Here is a 20,958-nt window from a genome sequence, read left to right on the forward strand (position 1 = left end):
TCGTAAGAGAAAGATCAGCCTTTTAAAACTTGCATTTCCTAAATTAACTCTGTAGTGTTTACATAGTGAGACTTGTCTCATGGGAGGCCTGTGTGACCCCGAGGAACTCACCAGTAATGGGTCTGGTGCAGGCGGCACACTTTTTGGCATAAAGATGGTTGTAGCAGTCCAGGCAGAATGGATAGTCATCTTTGGACATAAACTCTTCTTCACAGAGCTCCTTCCGACAGCCGCTACACAGAAAACACTCTTTATGCCACGGCTGGTCACGAAACGTTATCCCACCTGAAGTGATCACCTGGCAAAGGATCACAAAACAAGGCCATGACCATGGAAACTCAGTTCAGACTTCTTGTGATTCTCTTCTGTGTCCAAGGGTGGTACTGCAGGCCACCCTATTACATTGTGTCAGGATGTCTTTTCCCTGTGATTAAAAAAAAATTAATCTGAGAAACAAAAGGTTATAGGTATTAAACAGAACTGGTGAGAAATAGCCTCATTTTTCTCCTACAATGGAACAGAAAAGAAGCAGGGCCAGAATGAACTCAGGAGGATGAAGAAGAAATAGGCCTTGATTCCTTTGCTCGTCTTTCTCTAAGTTTCTTGTTGGTCTTCAAAGATCTGCCATTAGAACTAAGATATTTTCTATGTTATGTTCTTACTTCCACATCTAACTCTTAAGGATCCTTTAAAAAAAAAATAATTTTCCAAATGCTTTATTCTAGCAGCAGCAACCCTGAAAGAAATTGATAAAAACCATCACCTGCTAATAATGGCTGACATTTCTTAAGTGTTTTTTTTTTTTCCCCCAGTCTTCAGTCCTGTGTGTAACCTTTTCTTAACATTGTCAACATCCTGACACAGTAGGGACTCTTACACACTTTAGAAATCGGCAACTAGTGAGGGTTAGTTACAGTGAAGTCACTTGCTAGGGTCATACTGAGCTAGCATCTAAATCTGCACAGTCTGATCCACATCCCGTGCACTTAATCATGAACACAGTACTGAGGCAAGACTGCTTTGCACTCATAAGTAGTTGACAAGTCTTTGCTGAATGAATGAACAAACATCAAGGGAGAAAAATCTTCAGAAAGCAATTCCAATCTTGTATCCAGCAACGATGGGGCTGCTGTAGGAAACTGCATGAGTTGTCAGCATTAGGGCAGGAAGTCATGAGTGTTGGTTGTACGTTGAACCTTAATGCGTGATGTGCTAGGGTTCTGCAGAGATGCTCATTACTCTTTCATAAGATTTTTTTTTTCCTAAACCAGTTTAATCTATGATTTCTAATTTTTAAAAAGCTGAGATATCTTCATTAATAATCAGATGGAAAAATATTAGACAGATCTTTTTGTGTAGCAATTGTTAAGTCATAGTGTCTTTCAAATCCATGGCTATTGAGCTCCTGGAGGGGCTGCGGAACCTGGGATGTGTTCCTGGAAACATCTTAGAATGACTGAAGCAATGTGATGTCTGAGATGGTTCCTGTCATCTTTGTATTCAGCATAATTAGCTATAGAAAATGTAGAATCTATTCTAAACCACCTTATTGTTGGCAAATTAAAAAATATTTGTCTAAGCTGTAAGCTTTTGAAAAGATTATTCTAAAAATATTTTAAAATATTACTGTGACTATCTTAAAAATTAAAGGTATTTGATAGAAGTGTTTTTTTTTTTTTTTTTGTAAAGGAGAAAAAGTTTACTGTTCTAAATAAGTAAGTGGGAAACATAAAACCTCTGAAAAAAATTCTGTGGGCCTGGCTGTCAAGCAGTTTTGCTTATTTTCTTTTGTTTTATATTTGGTCTTTGGCTTGGGTTGAAACAAATTGTTTTTCTTCAGTTGGATCATCTTAATCAAAAATATTTATATCCAGCTTTCCTTAAAGGACTTGTGGTTTTAAAAAATTAAATAGAAAATAATCTGGCATGTGGTGATCTATCTTCTACCCAATATAAACATTTTGTAAATTTTTTGGTGACTTCAAATCATGTCCTAAATATAGGGTAGGCTCCTGTAACCTGGGAAATGCCCAGTGCTTCGCCCCAGACAGAGCTCCACGCTGATGTACTAGAGAAGTTTCCTTGAATCTTTACAGCACTGGAAAAAACTTTATATTATATGCCCACCAAATGATTTTAAGATAATTTCCACAAGTCTCATTAGGAAACACAGCCTAAAAATGGCCAACTTAGTTGGCCCTCTAAACTCTGAGCTAAATCTTTCCATTTTATTTCCAGCCTCTGTTTCTAAACGCGTGTCAGTGACTGATGATTTTTCAGAGGTTCATCTGTCCCAGGGTCATAGCTTTTGACTGTTTCTTGTAAAGTCTTTTTCTGAGTCAGTGTTTGTGACAGAGTAATGGAAGTCTCTGTGTACAAGATGATTTTCTGTCATGTTACTATCAATTGTAATTTTCAGTGGCCATTAGAGTGTAATTTCATAATCCCGACTTAGGAGTTTATTGATGTCTCCTCAAATGCAACACTAGTATTTTAAATATATGTAGAAAATTACTGTGCATGGGCATGTGTATGCACGTGTGCATGTGTGTTTGTAGACGCCTTTGTAGAAAGTGGTAGTGAGTCTTCCACCTGTCCAGATGCCAGTATACAAATCACCTTAAGTAGAAAGTAGCCCATAGATCAAAAATGTTTAGAAACCATTATCCTAATCCAATAGGTTTCCATGATTCAGCTTTTTCATCACAATTTATAGGGTTATTTAAACTTATGATGCCTCACAGGTCAAGGATTTTTTTTGAGAATATCAGTATCTATTTTATGGACTGTAGGCAGGTTTTATCAAGGTGATAGAGATGAGTGACTTTTTCACATAAAAGCTTAGAGGATAAAAAGACTCGGACAAAGTTTACTTGAAAAAAAGGACTTTTTTCTTTTGGAAAATAAGTTTTGAATGGGTATCACATTAAAGGCCCTCATGGCACTCTGGACCTGGAAGTGAAGGAGACCACTTGCAGCTCTACTTTCCGTCTTTTTTTTTTTTTTTTTTTTTTTTTTTTTTAATATTTTTCCTTTTTTTTTAAGTTCTGTTTTTTTTTTTTTTAAGTTTTTTTGGGGGTGAGGGTAATTAGGTTTATTTATTTATTTTTAGAGGAGGTACTGGGGATTGAACCCAGGACCTCATGCATACTAAGCATGCACTCTACCATTTGAGCTATACCCTCCTCCCCCCTACTTTCTGTCGTTCTAATGAAGTTTCTTAATGATCTTTTCACTCTCTTGGGCCTACCTGTCTTCTAGACTTTAGAAATATAAAAGCTTCAGGCCAAAAACACATTTGTGTTGCTGGGACATAATGTGAGAGGTAAATATCCTTTTAAAATTGGTTCCCTTAGTCATTCTGAGACAAATCCGTATTTCCCTGAAATTAAACAGATCAAAAATTATTTTCTAAGAAATATTCTGTATTCAAAGAGAGACGTGTGCCCTTTCCCAGAATACATGAAATCTTTCGTTAACAGCAGTGAATGGAACTGAAATATCAAATCACTTGATTTTGGAATATTAAGTTCATGTTCTGAGTGGAATTTTGTGTTGATAAAATAGATGGCTATCCTCACTTCGACAGGCAGGGCTTTTGAGCATGATGGAATTCAAAACTGACATGAATGTGTAAAGACAGGTATAGCACAATAGTATCAGTTCATTCCAAATACCTAGTGCAGCTAAAATGCAATGGTCTGGAAGGTTCTACAAGTTTTATCCTCTTTAGATAATTACCTTCTTACAAAAGCTGCAGTAGTGAGCAAACTTCCTCTCAAAACAAGGCACACAATAGTTGCCACTCTCTTTGGAAATCAAAGGTTTTGTTCCTATCGGCTGTCGGCAGTGCTCACACAAAAAGCAGGTTTCATGCCAGTAGTTCCCCTTAAATTCCATTTTGCGGGAACCTGTACCCCAAAAGTAAGAACCTGTTAGTCAAAATCAAACATAGTTATGTTTTCTCTTAAGCAAAAATGCATCAAGTCAGAGCACTTAAAATACATATTAAAGTTAAGGCGATTGACTAATTATTCTTACAGAAAAAGTGTTTTGTTTCCAAAACATTTATCTGGAAAAAAAAAAAAAGAGGTAATTAGAGTTCAGCCATGATGATGGTGAATCATTCTTTCACCGAAAACTTTTGTGCTGTGTAAGCTACTGTTTTGAGATGTGAAAATGCAATAATGCTGCACGTGATTTAGGTAAATTGGGCCTTGCCAGCCATTACAGGGACATTAGGAAATCCCAGGACACAAACTCTGGAGACTGATGTTGTGCAGTTACGGTCTCCCAGAAAATCTTTGTGTCTCTAATAAGAAAATGAGAAAGAATTGTGTTCTTAGACTGCTGTCCTTAGACACTGAGAAAAAGATCAAAACAGAGAATTAGTACTCACCGAAAAGTGTAGAAATTTACATGGATTCTTGTCTTCACTAAGAGAAAATAAAGATGACTAACTCTCAGACCAGTTTGGGTCAAGCTACAGGATGATGGTTGGCCCCGTTCTCCTATGATGGATTATGCTTTCTGATGCCATTGGTTATGCCTCGGACAGGGTGTTTAATGCAGGGCTAGCGTTGTTGGTATAGATCGTATCTTTATTCCATGGCTCAGATTCTGGTTTTAAATGTTTCTATGAACTAGATTTATAAAAATACACAGAACCCAGTAATTTACTCGTTGAAGACATAAAGAAAAATCTATTTATTTCTGAAGTATCCCAAATGAGATAAAGAGATAGCAAGAATGATGCCTTTCTCAGAAGCAGGGATTTGTACCCTAGTCCTCCTTTATCTGTGGAGGGGGGTACTTTCGAAGACCCCCAGTGGATGCGTGAAATCGCAGATAATACAAAACTCTGTATACACTGTTTTTTCTTATACATACAGACCTATGATAAAGGTTAATTTATAAATTAGGCATCATAAGAGATTAACAATAGTAATAATAAAATAGAACAACTGCAACAAAGTACTGTAATAAAGTTGTGTGAATGTGGTCTCTCTATCTCAAAATATCTTACTCTACAAATTTAATGCCTTCTTTTCCATGTTAACTAAGCACTTATCCTGCTCCGTGGCCGTAACTTTTGCAGTGTGAGGTGTGACAGCAAAACTGGCAGGAACTTCTTTTTCCTTCTTCACAATTTCATGGATGGAAAATTCATTCTTCTGTTAGATCTTAGCAACTTCAGCATACAATTTCTTTTCTTTCATTATTAAGTCGAGAATTTTCACTTCTTCATTTAAAAGAAGCACTTTACGGCTTTTCTTTGGCATATCTGAACTGCCAGCATGACCACTCTTCCTCTTTGGGGCCATTATTAAGTTAAATACAGCTTTCTAGAGCACAGGCACTGTGACAGCGCAACAGTCTGATCTGCTATCTGAGAGCGCTCCTAAGGGTCTGCCAGGCAGGATACTCTGGACAAAGGGATGATTCACGTCCCGGGTGGGACAGAGTGGGATGGTTTGAGATTTCATCACACTGCTCAGAACAGTGCACAAGTTAAAACTTATGAAATGTTTATTTCTGGAATTTTCCATGTAATATTTTCGGACTGAGGTTGACCTTGGGTAACTGCAACCGTGGAAAGTGAAACCACGGGTAAAGCGGACTATTGCACTACGCTTTTCATGTGCTTGGGTTTAATTCAAAGTACTGCAGCTTCAGCTCTAGACCAGAACTCCCTGTGACCTTACCAGGCATGATGGTCTTCTTGCAGTGGAAGCACTTGGAGGAGCACTCGTTAGAATAGCACTCCGAGCACAGCAGGCGCTCATCCTTGGCAACAAAAGGCTTTTCTACCAAAGAGTGATTGCATTTGGCACAGTTGAAGCATCCTTCATGCCAGTGACGGCCTTTGTAACAAAGATCCTTCGAGACAGTAAATAAAAGTTAATTAAAAGTATTTGCAACCAAACAGTCCATTTTATAAGACAAAACTCAACACTCCTGGGACTCTGGTGCCAGTAGTTTGTGTTGGTAGCTCGAGGGAATGTTGTTATTGATATTCTTGCCCAGAGAGAGAAGACGCTGGGGCAATTAAGAGCTAGAGCCTGGGGCTTCTCTGGTTGATCACCAAAGACAGATGGAAAATAAGTGGACCCTCCCCTATTTCTTCAAATTTCCTCTACTTTCCTTTTATAAATTATGAGAGATTATGGAATGATTTTTATTTTTAGGTTGTAATATCCTATTACTGTTTGAAATTTAACTAAACAAAATCTCAACACTACTTAACTAAAGCAAAGGCAAAAAGAAGAGGAAGGAGAAAGATACAATAATGTACACTGTGGGAGGAACAGGCTGTATGTGTGGGAGGGATCAGGGCGCACTGTGTTTAGTGGAGACGAGGCTGATTTGAAGTCAGAAAATAGAGATTTTTGAATCTTTATATCTCCAATTATTTAATTGTATTTATTCATTTGTGTTCTTGTCATTCCAGAAATCATTCAACATTTTTTTAATTCTTTTTTTTTTTATTGAATGTAGTCAGTTCACAATGTTAGCTTCAGGTGTACAGCAAAGTGATTCAATTATACATATACATACATACGTATTTTTTTTTTCAGTTTCTTTTCCATCGTGGCTCATTACAAGAAATTGAATATAGTTCCCTGGGCTATACAGTAGGTCCTTGTTGTTTATCTATTTTATATATAGTAATGAGAAATCACTCAACATTTTAACTGTGTAACTTTGGGCAAAAAGACTTAAACTCTTTAATCTTTAGCACCCTAAATTATCTCCTAAAATCATTGTGAGGGTTAAAGTATATCTTATATTTCACTGTACCTAAGCATACTGCCTGGAACTTGATTGATGGTGGCTTTGAAAATTCTTAAGTCCAATAGCAGAGCAATAGAGTATTAACAGTCAACACTAAAGAAAAAACATTCCAAAGCATTTGTCTGCTATTCGTGTGCAATAATTCTGTGAATTGAGGTAACACCTACCTTGGAATCTGATTCAATTGGTTCTTTGCACTCCTCACAATAGTTAGAAAATACACGGTCATAACATGAAACACAGTATGGATTGTCATCCTTTAGTACATACTTCTTCCCAAGAAGTGATGCTGTGCAGTATTGACAATCAAATTGAGCAGTTGTCATTTTGGTTTAATCCTGTGGGTAAAAAAATGATTTCATGCATATAAAGGCAAAAATTTTTTGATAAGAAAAATTATAAAGTCTCAATACAATAGGAGTCAAGCCCCTGAATGGATTTAGTTTCTTATGTGAAAATCCACCGATTTGCGAAATAGGTTGTAGTCATGGTGATACTTGGAGCAATTTAGGAAAGGCTACTCTCTCATCTTGGCAATTCTGTGCATTTTGCTAACAGAATGCATCAAGCCCGCAGTCAGACTGTGAAAAACATGTTGTATTCATCATTCACTAATGTGGGATTCACTAAGAATGTGACGTGTTGTCATAGGATTGTTTCACCCCAACGATGTAAATATGAACTATTGACAGAGTTTTCACTAACTGTCATCACTTACTATCTTGTTGAAGAGCTCTGAAGGTTGGATTTCTATGGAAATAACAGTCTTTGTTTTACTCTAACTAAAATAGAAATGAGTAAGAACATTGTCATTTTCTACGCCATTCTTCTATTTCCCAAGTTTTTATTGGGTACCTGATGAGGGTTCTGCACATTAGTCCTAAGGTCTTCCTGTACCAAAGACTCTCCCTTGGGTCATCCTCCTGGTTACCTGTGTTTTCCATCTCCCCAAATGTCCTGTTGACTCCAAAATCTCCAGCTTTAGCCTGTTCATCATTTGCCTCCTGGGCATCTCTATTTAAATGCCCTACACCTACCTGGTTAAATAAAATGCAGCAGGGAGGATTCAGTCAAAGTGCTCGGTCTTTGAGACTGCTGTTGAGCAATTATCCAGCTGTAGACTTGCAGTTAGAATCATCAATGGTAGGAAAGAGGGACAGGCTTCTTCAGGCTTTAGGGGTAAACTAATGTGTACACATAAGGAATAACAGCAGCAGCGTCTTACAGGATGAACAACTGATATGAGACATAAAGCCAAAGCCCATATAAGAATTCTAGTTATTTTATAAATTTAGAAAAACCATTAAAGGACACGTGGATTTCAAAAAGGTTTACTTAGGCATTGAACATGAGTTTTCATGGTCACCAAATCAGATTTTCTTGGAAAATAAATATATTAGGAGCTATGAATATTTTCCAATTGTCCATCTCAGAAATTTGTTTTTTTTTAATTTTACCAAAATCAGAAAATCAATTATTGTAATGCTTTTTATAGCATTTTTAATGCTAGTTTTCATTTACTACGTTCAAATTGTATTTCTATGCATTTTGCCTTCTTTTATTTTAAACATGAAGTTTCCAGCTGAGTGTCTTGATGAATATACATTGTTATTAATTCTGTTTTAGTAGATCTTCACTAACAGAGAAAAGACTGAGGGTTTGGAACATGTGCATCTTTTCCCAGGAAAGATGAAAATTCAACTAGAAAGTTCCCAATGGAACATGCCAAAATTATTTGCCAGGAATACTGAATTCCCTATTTGATTAATTCCACAGAAATGTCCCTTTTTTAGTGAATACAAACACATGAAAAGTATTATTGAGGGCTTGGAAACAGGAGGAAAATAGATCTGATTCCCTTGCAAGATTTTAAAATGCAAGTTTTATTCATATTTACGGTGATTGTTTATCTCTTAAGAGTGAAATAGGGTATGTAATTTAACTTTCATCACTTAATATGGAAAATGCCATTTTCATTATTAACATTTACTTAGTTTTAGATGTATAAAATAGCACCATGAAACAATCTCCCAGGACTTAGGAACTCTTAGACTACTTCCATTTTGTGAGGCTTCTAGTATATTACAAAATGAAGAAATAGCCAAAGAGCTCACAAAATTGGTAGAATTTCAAGTGTTTATTTTAAACAACACTTTAAATGCAATATTACAATATCTGTACCTCATTTGGTGATCAAGTTAGAAGTCTAAATATCTAAATATTTAAATATTTATTTTATAAATATATACTGATATCAAAATATATATCAATGAATATATATACTCGTCTAAATGTCAATACAAGAAGAGACAGCCTTGCCTCATACCCATCCTAATCACACAATAGGCCTTGCTCCATGGAAAATTCTTAACAAAATGAACCATATTTCCTTCATTTTTAAAGGAGAAAGGTACTTCTTATTACATCTATTTGTTTTATTTAAAATTAAAAAAAAAATGTTTCATACATAGTTTTTTAAAACTTCTTTTTTTTTTTTTAATGGGGTGTCCAGGGATTGGACCTAGTGCATGCTAAGCATGCACTCTGCCACTGAGCTATTTCCCTCCCCTGCCTTTCTACAAATTATATAAAAATTTTTCATCTATTTTTTTTTTTTTAAAAGCAACATCAGGGAGTTGGGGAGGGGAGAAAACAGTCAATTCAATATGTCAAAACTATGTGATTTTTACAGTTTATAGAACTATGCAGTGAGAGTAGGCATTTCATCCAGGTCAACCTATATTAAATATCTGCTCAGTAATAGTTGAACTCCCTGCCCTTAAGAAGTCTAGATTCTCTTAGCTCTTCCCTTGGTAACAGTGAATATAATTTGAGGTAAGAGAACCAAATAAATGTTCACTCTCTTATTCTTGGTTGGGGAAAGTACACTAAGAGACTCAGTCCTCATTTTCATGAAGCCTATCATTTAACCATGGATAAATGACCACATCCAAATAGAGTTTCTTAAACAGAGGTGGCAGAACCACAAATATGATACACATTCCACTAAAACCGTATAGAATTCTTAGCAACTAATAGGAAGGAGTGAGGAGGAGAGGGAGTTCTCCTATACAGGATACACAATATGGGGAGAACTTTCTCAGAAGATTTTAAGGAAGTTGAGCTTTCAAAACATCTGTTGGGAAGGCAGGAAGGGAAGAAGGATCTTGGTTGAGCAGTGAAGGAAGGAGGAAAGACATGGGAGAATAGCACAGGATTACATCTAAAGTGGGATATGGTGAGTCTCTCACCAATAGATTTTCACCCAGGTACATTCAGAAAAAAAGGAAGACCTTGAAAGTACTTAAAGCTTTTTAAAGCTACTTGAACCTTTAATACAAACAGTTTTAAGTAGGGTGGGGGCAGGCAAAAGAGTCAAGAGTATGAATTTTTCCTATCAGGTCACTTTTTACCACCTTTTCTTCTAAATATCATACTGTGCTTTTTCTTCTTCTTTATCCCTCACATTAATATTTTTGAATACTCAGGGAATAACTTGTGTCCACAAGAGCAGACCAAGTGGCCTGTTTTTAGTCATTCCCTGATAGGAAAAATTGTAGGAAAGGGGATGAGACTACGTGATTCTTATCTCGGGAGCCACAATCTGAGGGTTAATTTGACAAAGATATTGGAAAATTTTTGCTTTCCAATATTTAAAATCCTTGAACAAAGCTGATTTATAATTATGAGTCATAAGAAATCTTAACATTTACAGTATACTCTAATTGGATAGTGCTTAACTTTTCTAGGCATGAACTTAGAAATGCTAGTATTAATATCAATTAGACATTCTTGTCAAACTTTTCAAAGGGATTTTATATATCAGTTAGATATATTATTGTCAAACTTCTTTCAAAGTCATTCTGCAATTATAGAACAGTTTAAGCACAGATTTTTTTATCATTGCATACTGGGGTTTTAGAAGATTGATTTAGAAGTACGTTGATATATCAAAGAACCTATGACAACAAGATAAGTAGCTCAGGAGTTCAATGTCATGAATGGACTTGGCTTTCTTTTTGCAGTTCCCTCCTTTAGATTTTAGATCTCTGCCTTAAAGGATGTGAGTTTATTAGTCAATGCTTCCATAGCTGAGGATGCTGTTTCTTAGATGTTATTTTTAAAACCAGGAATAATTTTATATCAAGTTATGTTATGTGGTGAGTTATTGATGAGAAGGCTAATGCTGAGAGCAGTATACTCACTTATATTTTCACTACGCTGAGCAGAATTAATAGATACACAAGAAATATACTTTAGAGAATGTTAAGCAGGAGAGAAACAAGGACTTGAGGGCTATGCATGGTGTCTTTAATATGATTTTGTTTGCAAGACATCACACACCATTCATTCATTCATTCATGCATTCGGTAAACAGGTAATTATTTTCTATTTGCAAAGTAATCTGCTAGAAGTTGTGAAAGATAGAAAAACTGACTAGACTCAAACCAGACAATTTAGTTTCCCCATTAAAAGTAATTTCCTTCTTCCGTCTCTTGACTGGTGGTTTTTAATGATCACTGGACATTAGAACTTCTTGTGAGCTGAAAAACACTCATTCTCATTCTCTACCTCGAGAAATTCTGGTTTAATTGGTTTGAGATAGGGGTGCACTTTGGAAATTTTAAAAATTCTAACATGCATTGTGTTTAGAACCATTGCTCTAAATTGTTATAATCTTTCATTTATCCTTATCACTTCCAAACTTTCGTTTATTTACAGAATGTCCTTACTCTTCCTACTATATATTTTGATAATGAAGGTTAAAAAAAGAGATATTTCCAGACACTCAGAAACTGAATATATCAATAGCACACCATATTAAAATAAACACCAAACAGTGTTCTTCAGGCAAAAGGACACTAATCTCAGATTGAAGCTCAGAGATACAGGGGTGAAAAAACAAGAAAAAATTATAAATATATAGATGAACCTGAATAAATATTAAGACAGAACAACACCTCTGGAGAATTTGAAAATTTAGACAAAAATGAGAAACTTCTAAGACGAGTAAAACATTAGAACTGACATGGGAAGAAATATAAAATTACAACTGGTTGGTAACTATTAGAGAAACTTGAATTTGAAACTAAAAGCCTGCATACAAAGTAAAATACAAACCCACATGCCTTCACTAGTGGATTTTACCTGGCTTTTAGGAAGAAATAACACCAGTCTTAACAAATTATACCAAATAATTAAAAATAAGAAACATGATCCAGTTAATTTTGAACCCATTAAAACTGATACCGGTATCTAAAAATATTATGAGAAAAAAATTATAGGCATACTCATAATAGTAAATTTTATAGTAAATACAAAAATTTTAGCACTAATAATAACTAATTGAATCCAGTCATGTATGAAAAAGTTAAAATCATAGTAAGTTGAATTTTTCCCAGGAATGCAATTTGGTTTAAAATTAAAAAGAGATTTGACACAACATTGTAAAATGATTATAAATCAATAAAAAATGTTTAAAAAAATTAAAAAGAGAATCACTCACATCTACCAAATAAAAGAGAAAGCCATATAATTATCTTAGCAGATGCAGAAAAGGCATTTAATAAAACTGTACTTCAATTCACGACTAAAAACTTAGCAAACTAAGAATAAAGAAACTTTCTCAATGTAACTAAAAAATATAGCAAACATTATTCTTAATGGTGAATGTCAGTAGCTTTTACTCTGAGGTCGGAAATAGGAAAAGAACGTCCATGATTATCACTTCTATTCAGTTTCATACTGAAAGTCATAGACTGTGCACTAACACAAGAAAAAAAACGTTTAAGAATTGAAAGGGAGCAAATAAACTCATTATTTGCTGATGACTGATTTTGTGTGAAGAAAATCCAAATAATTCTATAATAAATTATTAGAATTTATAAGTGAGCTATCGGAGTTGCTGGATAAAATGTCTATGTATAAAAATCTATTGTATTCTTATATAACAGCAACAAAGAGCAAATGAAATTTTTTTAAAAATACATAATATAAGATGACATTAAAAACCCCTCAAATACCTTGTAATAAATCTAGTAAGAATATGGAGACCTTTATGTGGAATACTTTGAAGGAACATAAAGAAAATCCAAATAAATAAGTGGAAAGGTATTGTACGTTAACAGACTTGAAAACTCATGTTGTGAGGCGTTATTTTTCTTTTAGCCCTTTCAGAATATAGGGAAATGTTTTCATTAACTTGTAATAGGGAAAGCTTTCTTAAACAAGGCAGAAAAAGCACTAGCCACATAGGGAGCATTTAACAAATTAGACTACATTAAAATTAAGAACCACTATTTTTCAGAAGACACAAATACAACACAATACAATAGCTATAGAGTCAGAGAAGGTATTACAACTCAAGAACTGACAAAGGATTCATATCCAGAACACACAAGGAGATTCTACAAATCAACAAGAAAAAAACCAGATAATGTGATAATGGAGCAAGACATGAATAGACACTACACCAAAGGGGATATTCAAATGACTGAAAGAGTTTAGGAAGTTCCTTGATACAAAATCAATGCCTATTCCCAGAAATACAGTGTTTTAAAAAAAATGTTGGAAAGCAATAAAAAATATACTTGTATTAAATGTAGCACAATATATCTAAAAACTTTATGATAGTAAGAGAGTTTGTCATATGAAACCCCGAAACTTAAGGTGATATAGTATTGGAACTGGATAAACCTAAAGACCAGTGAAATATAACAGAAAACCAGATCAGACATATATGTATATGTCTATCTATATGAATAATCTAATATTAAAAATAATATTTCAGTTTAGGAGAAAATTTATTCAATAAATGGTACTACAATAATTGGTTATTTATATGGCAAAAATCTAAATTGGTTTTAGTAATAGATCCTACCCTACATTATACACAAAATATATCATCAATATGAAAAGTAAAACTGAAAACATAGGAGGAAATTTCTATGATCTCAGGTTAGAGAAAGTTTTTTTTAAAGATACAAAAACAAACCATAAATAAAATGATTGATGATTTTTAAAAAATTTCTCATTGAAAGTTAAACTACTAACAATGAAAAGACAAGCCACAAAGTAACATATTAATAGATGACTTGCCATACATATAACTGATAAAAGATTCCAGTGCAGAATATAGAAAACATTCCATGAATCAACAGGAATGAAAAACTCACTCATGGAAATATAGACAAAAGATACAAGCAAAAATTTTTCTTTTTAAAATGACAAATATTTTAAAGAAGTCTCAATCGACTCAGTGAACTCTGAATTGATCTGTTTAACAAACCATGATGAAATCATTTATACTCACAAAGTCAGAAAAAAATCAACAAATCTGACAATAAGAAATGTTGGTGAAGATAAGGAGCAATGGAACTCACGCTGAAATATGAATGAAAGATGGGTGGATAAAACAATTCTTCACTACATTCTAAAGTTGAACTTTTACCTTCCATATGACTTGGTAATTTCACCCCTTACTGTGTGACTCATAAAATCTTGCAAAGCTCAAAAAAAGAATGCTCTAAACTAAAAGAATGCTCATGGCAGCATAGTTTATAGCAGCCCTAACAGCAGGAAACTCTGAATGTCTATCAAAGGGAAATGGATAATTAAGTAGATGTTTGGTCATATAACATACTGCTATATGGCAATAAAAAAAATGAGTTACAGGGACCCTCCTCAACACAGATAAGCGTCACAGTGTTGAGTGAAATAAATAAGTTATAAAATAGTAAATACACTAGGATTGCATTTTAAATAAAGTTCAAGAACAGCCAAAATTGATTATTAGGAGTTATAACGAATATATTGACATGTTATTAAACATAATAAATATGTTATTAAAGCTATTTAAAAAAGCATGATGGTGTCAGACACAAAAATTGGGTTGTAATTTAAGGCTAACTCCTGGAGTAGATGGGGACTGAGAAGCTGCAAAGAGGGTTTCAGCTTTGTAGAAAATATTTGATTTCTTAAGCCAAATTATTTTTTATACTTCACATATATTAGAAATAGTCTTTTCTATATATGTAATGTTTAATTTTTAAAAGTTTTAAAAATGAGTGGATAATAAACAAATAGAAGTAGTATGTATTAAACCATTCTTTCCTTATGTTTGTCAACAGAGAAGTAATCTAGGTGGATGTAGCAGTATCCAGAGAACATTTTTGTGTGCTGATGGTGGTCATGGAATTTGTTGTCCAAACAGGGAAGATGTAGAGATGACTGTGGGCTAAATCAAAGGGTCAACTGCTCAGGGTGATCATTTTAGATGTGAAAGAGAGAAGAGGGAGAAAAAGTTTTCTCGCTCTTTAAATATTCAGTTACCATGAAAGTGTGCAAAGCCAAGTGGTTCCAATATGCATGAACCTCATGCATGAGCACTGTGCAAATGAAGGACAACCTGTCTGTGTCTTATTACTTTCCTGCCATAGATGACAGGTTTTAAAAGCAAGAGGGCTTTTACCTTTTATCATGAAGTTGAAATGTACTAGGATATAATTTGGGCCTTCTGGTTTTCAATAATGTCTCTATTTTAGTGTCATTTTGAGGAATTTTATTTACTTGAGGGAGCTGAATTACCATATAGCCTTTATTCTAAATATCAAATATAATTTGTTACATTGATTTGATTATGGCTTTTTCCCCATGGAGGCAGGTAATAACTATATAAAATCATTGCATTGCTTACTTGCATTAAAATAGAGGATATACATTAAATAGTATTTAAGATTACTTCCATCTCTGTGCTACATGATCTGTAAGTTTTGCTAACTTGATGAAAATAATGCCACAACCCCTACTTTTGCATATATGTAATAGGGCACTGTTCTTTAATGCAAAGTTTGCCAGACTTTCTGGCTTAATTTTCATCTGGTTATTCAAAGCAGCTTCACTCAGCCTGTATAAATACATCTCTGCTCATCTGGGAGTGCTGCTCAACTATTTCAATTGCCCATTCAGGTCCCTCATTGATTCTGTAAACTAGATATGTCTCTGCCTTTAAGAAAGAACTTGGAAGAATTTAAATGGCACGTGGAACATTAAAGTGCTCTTGGGAAATGTTAGCTCAAAACACTGAAGTCTTTGAAACTTGTGTGATTGATGTAGTGAACTTGGGTGAAGTTAGAAAGTGGATGAAGAATCTTAATTTGAACTATGTCTAAATTTTCCCATTTAGGATTTTAATTTGAATTGTTGCTCTGAGGGCAGATAGAATGGCCAGTTAAGAACATTTTGGAAGCCTCACTGAGCAAGGTATATTGCTCTATGCTCTATAAACAGTGATAGAAACCATCTACAGATTGACTAGATGTTCAGTCCACCTAATCTGCCAAGGCAGTCATTTCAATCATTATCTCCTCCCTCCCTGCCTGTGTCCCCTACATATATTTATTGGGTACCACATCCTATTGACTCCATTTCAGAAGCATTTCTTAAATCTTTGTTTAGGCCCTCCTCATATCTCTGATAGACCATAGTGGATTACATCAATCTGAAGATATTGAAAGTTTCTCACTCTATTGGGTGGAACAAAACACATTTCTACAGCATGACTTTTGTCCTCCAATAATAAGCTCAGTTTCCCTGGGGAGTTCCAGAACATCCTCCACAATGGTTGAGAAAAATCTTTCTCAGATTCATATGCTCATCTTCTTTCCATGGAGAAAATCTCCAACAGCTCTTCTTTGACTAAAATATGAAGCCTAGACTCCATTACTTAGTATAGAGACCCTTTGCTACTTTGTTTACTTTTCTATCTCTCCATCCCTTTTCCAACCCTGTATCGTCTCTCTCTCACACACACACACACATCCCACCTACACTTTAGCCACTTCCCATGGCTCCCTATTCTTCAAATATACTACGCCTTTTACACCTTTGAGCCTTCACATGTGACTTCTATCTCTGATGACTTCCTCCTGGTCACCCAGCTACCTTGTGCACCTGATGATTCTTCTCATCGGTCAAGGACCAGTTAAAATCTTTCTCTCTGTAGTGTCTTCAGATCTCTCAGGACAGAGAAGTTGCTGTCATTAGTTCATATATATGTCTTTTCCTTTTGCCACATTGGGTAATAGCTGTTGGGTACTGCATCTATCTCTCTCACTTGTTAGCTCCTCAAGAGTAAGGATGTTGCTTGCTTCTGTGTATCTCAGGCCTGAGCATAGCAGGACCCCAGAACATACTTTATGGCTGAAGAAATAAATGAAGGGAAAACTTCCTGTTCCCCAAGAGCTTGGAATCCAAGACAAGTTCAAATGAAAACACATATACAAAGAAGATTCTATCAACAGGATGGAAGATAAAGGCTCAAGCATAGAAAAGTTAAGAATCTGTATGTGTTCACTTGAATAGTGAATTCATTCATGTCTCTTATATCTGTGGCAAATATGTCCAAGGGCTGAGACAAAGATTAGGGAACAGAAGGTGAAGCTCTAAGGATCTGGCCGTGTCAAGGAGAGTCCTTTCATTTTCCCTGGAGAAGACAGCTGCAGTTCCCTTTGAACTGAGGGAACTCTGGCTGAGGAAGATATCAAAGAAGCAGCAGAAGATGGTTAATCTGTTGGCATTATTAAAAGGTTTTTCTCTAAACTATGGGCACCAATAAACTTTCATTAACTGTTTTTGAACTATTTGATCAGATACTTCAGTTCTCTGTTGGAAGATGTACCAGCCTTTCTGGGGCTGTGAACATGATTTTTGGAGGCAAGTCATGTCTTTACCAAGATTGCAAGGTCATTGCCTCTAAGATTTATGATGTTAGCTGAAGTATTGTTTCACTGAAGTGTGAGTGAATTTGACAAAGTTTGGGTGGAGTTAAATGAGATATATATACAAAAAAATTCGCCAAAGTCTGTGTAAACTAGACCAGATGAGATAAATATATATTCTATAGTAGCAAAATTTAAATTTACATGTTTAAAATACCATGGAGTTAGAATAACTAGTAAAGTTCTACTCTTAGGTTTTTCCTCTGTTTCTTTTCCTAGTTCTGAGGGTGGAGTTGAGCAGACTGTGTATGCTTCCTTACCCGTTTTCTGCTTATGATCCAAAGCATAACATACTGAGAAAAGTATTGGGTTAGAAACCATAGATGGCTGCACTGGTTGCTGTAGCCCTAGCATGTAACTTATGCGTTGTTATGGAAACCATTTCACCTTCCTGGCCCTTACTTTCCTGAACTATGAAATGATAACATTATCAGCTACTTGTGATCCCACTCAAGGATCAAGTGAGATATAAGCACGGAAAAGCCATGAGTGAGCAGGTTGTATGTATATTCGACTTGATGGAAAATATGCAATTATAACTGTCATTTCCCATTTTGAAGAAGGAGGCTATTTTCTTGCCCCCTCAAATACAACTTTTTAAAACTCAACAAACAATTTTAAAAATAACTAAAGCCATAACTTCTGGTCATCAATCAAAAATAACCTAAAAAAAGCATCATAGAATTGTGGTGGAATGTTTGATATTAGTCCCTAGGGACATATTCACAAGCCCAGTTTGTTGGATGCTGAATGTCTTGTGTAGGGAGGTCGAATAAGAATTCTCCTGAGAGCTGATGCACTCCTCTCCCATGAAACAAAACAGCTGACGAGAGCTTTCCATCTGGTTAATTTGTTCTGTGGATGCTAATGAAGAAAAAAAGTGCTTTGTAGGAGTTTTTTGGAGGGATTGCATTCAGAATCATGTAGTTATAGCAGCCATTACTGAAATAGAGGTAAAATATAGTTCATGGTAATACGTAAGTATAACCATATTTTATCATTCTATCCTTTACAAAATAAAAAAGTAGGTTTAATACCATCCTTGATAGTTTTCCTTACTGTGGTATAAGAAAAATTTCAAGGCAAAAAGAATACCATCTTTTCAGGTGACACTGAATTATCTAGATCTCTGTCTATCCAGATATCAACTTCCTGCTTTTAAATCCAACATTAGGCTTACCTCAATTTTCATCCCAAAGGAGATGAAATTTCAATAGGTATACGCTGAGTCTTTCCTTCTACCCCTGTAAACTCATAGTTATTTCTGTAAAAGCTTCTAGAAGAGCAAATTCAGTTCCTAGGTTGCCTAGGGATCTCCTCAAAGTCTTGTTTGGGGTTTTGATTTAGTGCCAAGGTTTGGTATTTACAAGGACTGAACTAAAAGAAATAATTTATCTAAATGGGGATTACCATTGCCAGGTCAGCACATAGTAGGGATAGTGAATGTGAATATATGACTCCCCCAAATCAACCCCATTTCCTAGAAATGGAGTCTACGAGGACATTACAGATCTAATGTGAATATTAGTACTTCCCTACTCCCTCTGTGCTTTTTAAAAACTTCAACAAGTACCCTATGGAATTCCTCAAGGGTGGTGCTTGTGTCAGTTTTGTTGTTGTTCTGTTTTGTTTTGCTTTGTTTTATTGGTCTACTTGAAGATCGCTCTCATCATGTTCATTAATTACTATCAAATATCTGAGCCCTGGTAGCTGTTTTCTCAGCAGTGGGGAGGAAGCGCCATTGATTCATCTACTTAATACTTCTTCTACCTGATTCCTCTCGCATCTGATGACAAACAAGCTTATTTAGCAAGAAGTGTGATCTGCCATTTGTAGAAACGAAGTCTACTGTGGAAGGACTGAATCTCTAACACATATTAGTCAGCTGAATAAACCCCACAGGGCCAGGTATTTGAGTGCACAAGATCACATGAAAAAATTTGCTATGGTCTAGTGGAATATACTTCATCAGAGAGGAAATGTCTTCTGTGCCTTTTTTCCTTCACTTTTTTGAGTTCAGTATCATATGTTATAAGGACATTGTGACTTGATCACCGTAAACCAAGACACCTATTTTATTTCCTTGGATGTTTTAAAATAAACTCTAATTTCTTTCCATAATTAGTGATGAGGAAACTCTATCCTTACTCAATTCATCTTAAGAGGATGACAAACATATTCAATTTACACAATGGCTTGAGAGCAGGTTAGGTTAATAACCACGGATCCAGGAATTTAGATGAGCTGTGCTGGGTGCTCCAATCACCACAGTCCAGTCGTTGCATCTTAACCTTATATCATCTTGAAAACCTAAAAGTGCATGCTCCTTATCACATAGAAGAACCAGCAAAAAATACTTTCTGTAATTTTCTTTTCAATAAATATATTTTTAAATATGAGAAATAAACCATTTCTATTCTGACAAAAGATCGTATTAGAAACTGTTCAATGAAATGAAGAGTGTGCTTTATTTGGAAGGTGGCCAATATACAATGATAGATATATTCTTTAATAGAGCCCACAAAGTAGTTTTCTAAATCCATGACTTAACTAAATGACAACTCCAGTTAAGCAAATTAGGAAGAACATTTCACTCAGAGCACTAAATAAGATTTTACAATCAATCACATAATTCTTTCCTGAGACTAAGACAAGTCTAACCATATCATATATTGGCTTTCATGTATCCTGGCATTAATGTGTATTATAGATTCTGTTGGTTTATGACCTTCTTCAAATTCATAAAACACAATGATGAAAGAAGAGCTCATTTCTGGGCCTTCAGAAATAGGGAGAGTCTGTCAACAAGTTCTATTTCACCTCTGACTTAAAGCTGCGGGCATTTTTGATTTTAAGATATATGAGGGCACATTTATAAGTTGTATTATGATATGTTCTATGAAAGCCCTTTGTGTTTCTCTTAGATAATTTTTATATCCTGCCTTGTATTATAAATGGGGGGGGGGCTGTTGTGTCCTTTTGACCGTAATGTGGGCTCACCGAGAGCAGCTATGGTGTCTTACCCATTCCTGTACTCCCAGTGGAGCCTAGCAGTGCCCAGCACTCACTGGCTGAGTGTTTACAATGTCTCAGATAGAACTTATGGCAGTTTTAAAAGGATTTCTACTTTATTGAAAGTCGTGATGGCTCAAGACCAGGAAAACAGGCTGAAACACCTCTTGTCTTGACTTTTCTGTTGGGAGGCATCATTATGACTCCCCAGGGACGAGAAGTACACGAGGTAAGTGTTCTTTCCTTGATTTCTAGGCTTTGGATACTCTCCTCTTTTCCTCTGAACTGGTAGGGCCAGACCAAGGATAAAAATGGTCTTCTCTCTTTGCAAGTCTACCAGTAATTCTATAGAGGAATGTAGGGGTGGAGTGGG

General features: G+C 35.3%; 1 protein-coding gene and 1 non-coding gene across 2 annotated transcripts in view; both read right to left on the reverse strand.

Moving 5' to 3' along the window:
- FHL5 (four and a half LIM domains 5) overlaps nucleotides 1-20,958 on the reverse strand; it is a 42,292-nt gene that overhangs the window by 11,562 nt on the left and 9,772 nt on the right. Inside the window, exons 2-5 of the mRNA XM_010948416.3 lie at nucleotides 6,963-7,133; nucleotides 5,706-5,880; nucleotides 3,742-3,911; nucleotides 112-298 (exon numbers count right to left, since the gene is read on the reverse strand). Coding sequence (XP_010946718.1) covers nucleotides 112-298; nucleotides 3,742-3,911; nucleotides 5,706-5,880; nucleotides 6,963-7,121 — 691 coding nt within the window. The 5' untranslated portion in view covers nucleotides 7,122-7,133. The remainder of the gene's footprint in view (nucleotides 1-111; nucleotides 299-3,741; nucleotides 3,912-5,705; nucleotides 5,881-6,962; nucleotides 7,134-20,958) is intronic.
- TRNAT-AGU (transfer RNA threonine (anticodon AGU)) lies at nucleotides 3,113-3,186 on the reverse strand. The gene has a single exon. It is a non-coding gene; the product is annotated as a tRNA-Thr (tRNA).

The sequence above is a fragment of the Camelus bactrianus genome, chromosome 8 (assembly GCF_048773025.1).
Source record: "Camelus bactrianus isolate YW-2024 breed Bactrian camel chromosome 8, ASM4877302v1, whole genome shotgun sequence".
Lineage (NCBI taxonomy): Eukaryota > Metazoa > Chordata > Mammalia > Artiodactyla > Camelidae > Camelus > Camelus bactrianus.